A 5,276-nucleotide genomic window follows, 5' to 3' on the forward strand; every position below is an offset into this window, starting at 1 on the left:
TGAGTCAATGCACGTGGAACAATTGAAGACTTTATCGAGAAGTCCTAGTTCGTAGGGAAAGTTTCTACCACTAAATCTTCTTAAGTTCTTAATGAGTGGATTCTAGATCTTACAAGAAATTATTCCCCATATCTTCCTATGACTCTCTTTTACCTTTTGTGAGCTGCCCGCTTGTCTTTAATTTTTTTTTATTTTTTTTACTAGTTTCTTCCATTTGGTGAATTACACTTCACTCACTTTCAATTCTAATAATTATTCTCAGGCTGGGGTCCACCCCCAATCTCCTTTCCCAAAAAAAATCTCACCATTGAGAAATTGAACATGACGTTATTGGAAGCCATGCAGTCAACCTAGCAATATGTTGACTTGGCTATAGACTCAAATCTCCAAACCTCCATGCTTTTATATGACTAGTACAAGGATGAGATGAGAAGCAAATACGCATCAGATAATTACCTTACAACAGTTACCCCATTATGAGGAATTGCTACTACTTTGTCACCTACTCAAGGCTAGCAATTTTGTTATGGATTTCATTGATTGTAGTCCTATGCAACTGTAGCTCTAGCTTCGGATGTCCTTCAGAAGAGTATGAAGCTCTATTAGAGCTTAGATCTTCTCTCCTTCACAATGACTATACTTCACCACCAACATGGGGAAGAGGGAGAGACTGCTGCCTTTGGAAGAGAGTAATCTGTAGCAATAGCACAAAACAAGTGTCAAAGCTCATGCTTTCACGGCTCGTGGAATATGATCAATTTAAGCCATGGCGATTGGATTTCAATATTTTTTCTTCCTTTCACGAGCTCCGACAACTTAACTTATCCAGCAATCAATAGTAGGACCGTTATCACAGATAGGTCAGCTAGCCTTTCTCTCATCCAACTTATTTCTCTAATTTTATTATATTCTATTCTTTTATTGTAAATAGTACTTTTGATTTAGATTCTTTTTTTTGGAAAATTGTACATTTGATAGATATATCGGGTGTGAGAAAGTTGGAAATTCTTGATCTAAGCGATAACATGCTCACCGGAACTATTCCGTTATCTCTCAAAAATTTATCTTCACTTAATGTCCTGAATCTAGGACACAACCAGCTGAATGGCACACTTAACGGGGAAGGTAATTACTTACAAAGTCATCTACAGCTTTTTTCCTAGCATGAGACTATTAACATATGGAGTATAATGGTTTATATTGTCTTATTGCATTGTGTTAGCCTCCTCTTCAAATTTGTTTGTGCAATTTCGTTCTATTAATATTTTCTAGTCTCTTATCGTAACTATTTTTGATTTTAATTCTTTTTTTGAGAACTTTGTATTTTTTTTTTTTTTTTTGATAGAAATTTACAATGGGATTCGATCACAGATGAATGCTTATTGGGTGGCCTTCCAAGCATTCTCATGATGACTTTTTCTAGGTGGTTTTTTAAAGAGTTTAAGAGATTTCTAACCTAACATGGTATTAAAAAAAAAAAAAAAGAGCAGGTGTCCCTTTCTACTAACCTGGGCCCTATACAGGCTGTCTCAGAGCCATTAATGATAATCAAGTATTCCTTCTTAGAAGTTAATTTTGGTCTCTTAATTTTTTCCCTACCTATGGACATAAAAGAAGAACATAATTAATAAATATAATTTGTCTAACTCCTCTAGCTATCATGATTGGCTAATGTAACTATTTACTTTAGGGGTCAGGTTATTTAGTCTTCCACAACTTAGCATGGAAGGCTAGTAATTAGATAGCTTTTTTGGCTTAAGATCTAGAGGTACTATCTTGAGTCGGTCTTCAAGCAGCATGAGAAATATCTGAAAAAATAGGGATGATAGTTAGTTTATTGTATAATGAATGCTTATAATACTAAATATCATGTTATAATGATTATTTTCTCTGTTATTATATATATAACAAAACCCTGGGGTGGGGGCTATTAAAAAAATTGTGAGAATGACTATTTAACAGTTATAACACCTTATTTTTTATCCTTGGTTATTATCTCTCATATGGACCATAATTTGCCATGTGAGTACTTTACCCAACCGCTTGGTGTAGTCCTATTAGAATACAACTAACCGGACCCATATGTTCTCCTGAAGACTTGCCGAGCTGACCGTCCATTGTATTGACCGATCTTATGGATTCAAGATAAAAGTCTTGTTGGAACACTTAATGTAATATACATAACAATATGTAGAAAAATAACTATCATTATAGTGCATATGTGATTTATATTTATCATCATCTATTTATATAAATAATGCTCATTACTATTTACTTGTACCTTCCATAAATAAAATATTAATTTTTAAGTTAAATTTCTAATATTAAGATTTTCTCTAAATGTTATTGTATGCTCTAGAAATAATATTTTGTGTTTAATAAAAAGTGAAGGGAAAAGTAATGTTATTATTTTCCCATTGTTTTTCATTATAACATTATTATAAAAAACTATAGTTGTTATTTAAATATTAAACATATGAAATGTTATTATTTGAGGTAAATAACTATCCTGATGACCTTATAATACTAGTGAATAATGATTTTGATGTGGGCGCATTCTGATGCTATGAAAGCCATTGACGGAGGAGCATCTTGTGAGAGAGCACTTTATTAAGCACAGGTATAGAAATTAGAAAAAATTTATTTTATTTAGAAAATAAATAAATTTATTTCTATTTAGACTATAGGAATAGAGTTTTACAAGTATTTAAATATTTTATTTTAATATAAATTCCTATTAATTTTTTGAGTCTATATATATATATCTATATATCCACTACTATGTAATTGAGAACACAAGTTTGTATTATTGAGATTCAAATATCGAGTTCGTATTATCATGGATTTAAATCTATTGAAATCTAATAAGTTTTATAAATTCAATTACAAGTACTATGATTAGCATATAGTCAGTACAAATGTGCCTGTACTACAGTGCCCCCTAATTTATATGAGCAATAGGTTACTTCTATTTTAATACTATTTGCAATAATTTAAAATCTTACTCAAAAAAAATAGTTAGACGGTATTATTTGAATTTTTTGACCCTCTAGGTATCTAATTAAAATTTATATAATGCATAGTTGCTACGGGACTATATACATGCATGTATGTATAGATCCTTCCATAGCTATACATGTGTCAGCTTGAGTGAAAGTTTTGTACGTGTACTCAAAGCAAGTCAATTGGTTTTTCCAGCAACCAACAATTTGGCTAAGTACAAAATGTCCATCATGGGCTTCAACTGACCAACAACTAAATTTAACATTACTCTCAAATCATTAGTGACTCCAAGTTGGTCATCAGTCAGTTTTGGAATCCTGAAAACCAAAGGCACCTTATCCTTGGCTGAAAACCTTATTAAAAGTTTGAAGAGGTCAAATTCAAAGCTTGCACGGAGAGTAAAAGACAAGTTAGCATGAACTTTGGCTACGTCTTTGAAAGTCTGAACCATAATTTCTTGAAAGACGTCATGACACCACACAGGGCCAAGAAGAAGCTGCACGGTGGTGACCACTTTGGCTCAATAAAATTCCAACGGGAAGCTTCTGGTTGCATGTGAATTGTTGCCATGCGACCATGTTTATTCAATCACAACCACCATACTTATCGTGGAAAAACTTCCTTCATTCTAGATAAAGGCAAATTATATAGGTGTATGATCACAGATGAATGCTTTCATGGTGGCCGTCCAAACAATCTCGTGATAATTTTTTCTATATGGTTTTTTCTTAGGGTTTAAGAGATTTCAAACCTAAAATAGCATTAAAGAAAAAAAAAAAGAGAGAGAGAGATAGAGGTAGAATTCAATGATGAAATAATTCATGAATATCAAATGAAATATTAGATCCAAATGGTCATTGCTTTCAGCTAACCTAGAGCCTCTAGAGTTTGTCTCAGAGCCATAAATCATGATTATGCAATTCCTTCTTAGAATCCAATTTTGGTCACCTAAGTTTTTCTCTACCTATGGATATAAAAAGAAGATAATTAATAAATAAAATGTCTAACTGCACTACTATAGTTGGGTGATGTGACAATTTACTTTAGGGTCACATTAGTATCAATCTTCCATAACATAGCATAGAAGACTAGTAATTAGATAGCATTTTCTTTAATTTCATTCTATTCTATCCTCTTGTTGTAAATAGTACTTTTGATTTAGATTCTTTTTTTTTTGGATATTGTATATTTGACAGATATATCAGGATTGAGAAAGTTGGAAATTCTTGATCTAAGCGATAACATGCTCACCGAAACTATTCCGTTATCTCTCAAAAATTTATCTTCACTTAATATTCTGAATCTAGGAGACAACTGGCTGAATGGTACACTTAATAAGGAAGGTAATTACTTACAAAGTCATCTATAGCTTTTTTTCTAGCATGTGACTATTAACATATTGAGTATAATGGTTTATATTGTCTTATTGCATTATGTTATCCTCCTCTTCAAATTTGTTTCTGCAATTTATTCTATTCATATTTTCTAGTCTCTTATCATAATTATTTTTTATTTTAATTCTCTTTTTTGGGAACTTTGTATTTTTTTTGGTAGAAATTTATGATGGGGTTCGGTCACAGATGAATGCTTATCGGGTGGCCTTCCAAACATTCTCGTGATGACTTTTTCTAGGTGGTCTTTTAAAGAGTTTAAAAGATCTCTACCTAACATGGTTTTTTTTTTTTTTAAAAAAGAGCAGGTATCCCTTTACTAACCTGGGGCCTATACATGCTGTCTTAGAGCCATCAATGATAATCACTTAATTTTTTCCCTACCTGTGGACATAAAAGAAGAACATAATTAATAAATATAGTTTGTCTAACTCCTCTGGCTATCATGATTGGCTAATGTAACTATTTACTTTAGGGGTCAGGTTATTTAGTCTTCCATGACTTAGCACGGAAGGCTAGTAATTAGATAGCTTTTCGGCTTAAGATCTAGAGGCACTACCTTGAGTCGGTCTTCAAGCAGCACGAGAAATATCTGAAAACAGGGATGATATTTAGTTTTATTGTATAATGAATGCTTATAATACTAAATATCATGTTATAATGATTATTTTCTCTGTTATTATATATATAACAAAACTCTGGGAGGGGGCTATTAAAAAAATTGTTAGAATGACTATTTAACAGTTATAACACCTTATTTTTTTATCCTTGGTTATTATCCTCATATGGACCGTAATTTGCCATGTGAATACTTTACCCAACCGCTTGGTGTAGTCCTATTAGAATGCAACTAACCGGACCCATATGTTCTCCTGAAGACTT

The 5,276-nt window shown here is 32.2% G+C and overlaps 1 protein-coding gene across 1 annotated transcript in view; it reads left to right on the forward strand.

The window, feature by feature from the left end:
* The first annotated feature begins 368 nt into the window (after positions 1 to 368).
* LOC105035042 (uncharacterized) overlaps positions 369 to 5,276 on the forward strand; it is a 36,567-nt gene continuing 31,659 nt past the window's right edge. The window contains 4 exon segments of the mRNA XM_073250774.1: positions 369 to 834; positions 837 to 860; positions 979 to 1,125; positions 4,200 to 4,346. Of these exon segments, the coding sequence (XP_073106875.1) occupies positions 477 to 834; positions 837 to 860; positions 979 to 1,125; positions 4,200 to 4,346 (676 nt within the window). The 5' untranslated portion in view covers positions 369 to 476.

This window comes from Elaeis guineensis, chromosome 1 (assembly GCF_000442705.2).
Source record: "Elaeis guineensis isolate ETL-2024a chromosome 1, EG11, whole genome shotgun sequence".
NCBI classification, from domain to species: domain Eukaryota; kingdom Viridiplantae; phylum Streptophyta; class Magnoliopsida; order Arecales; family Arecaceae; genus Elaeis; species Elaeis guineensis.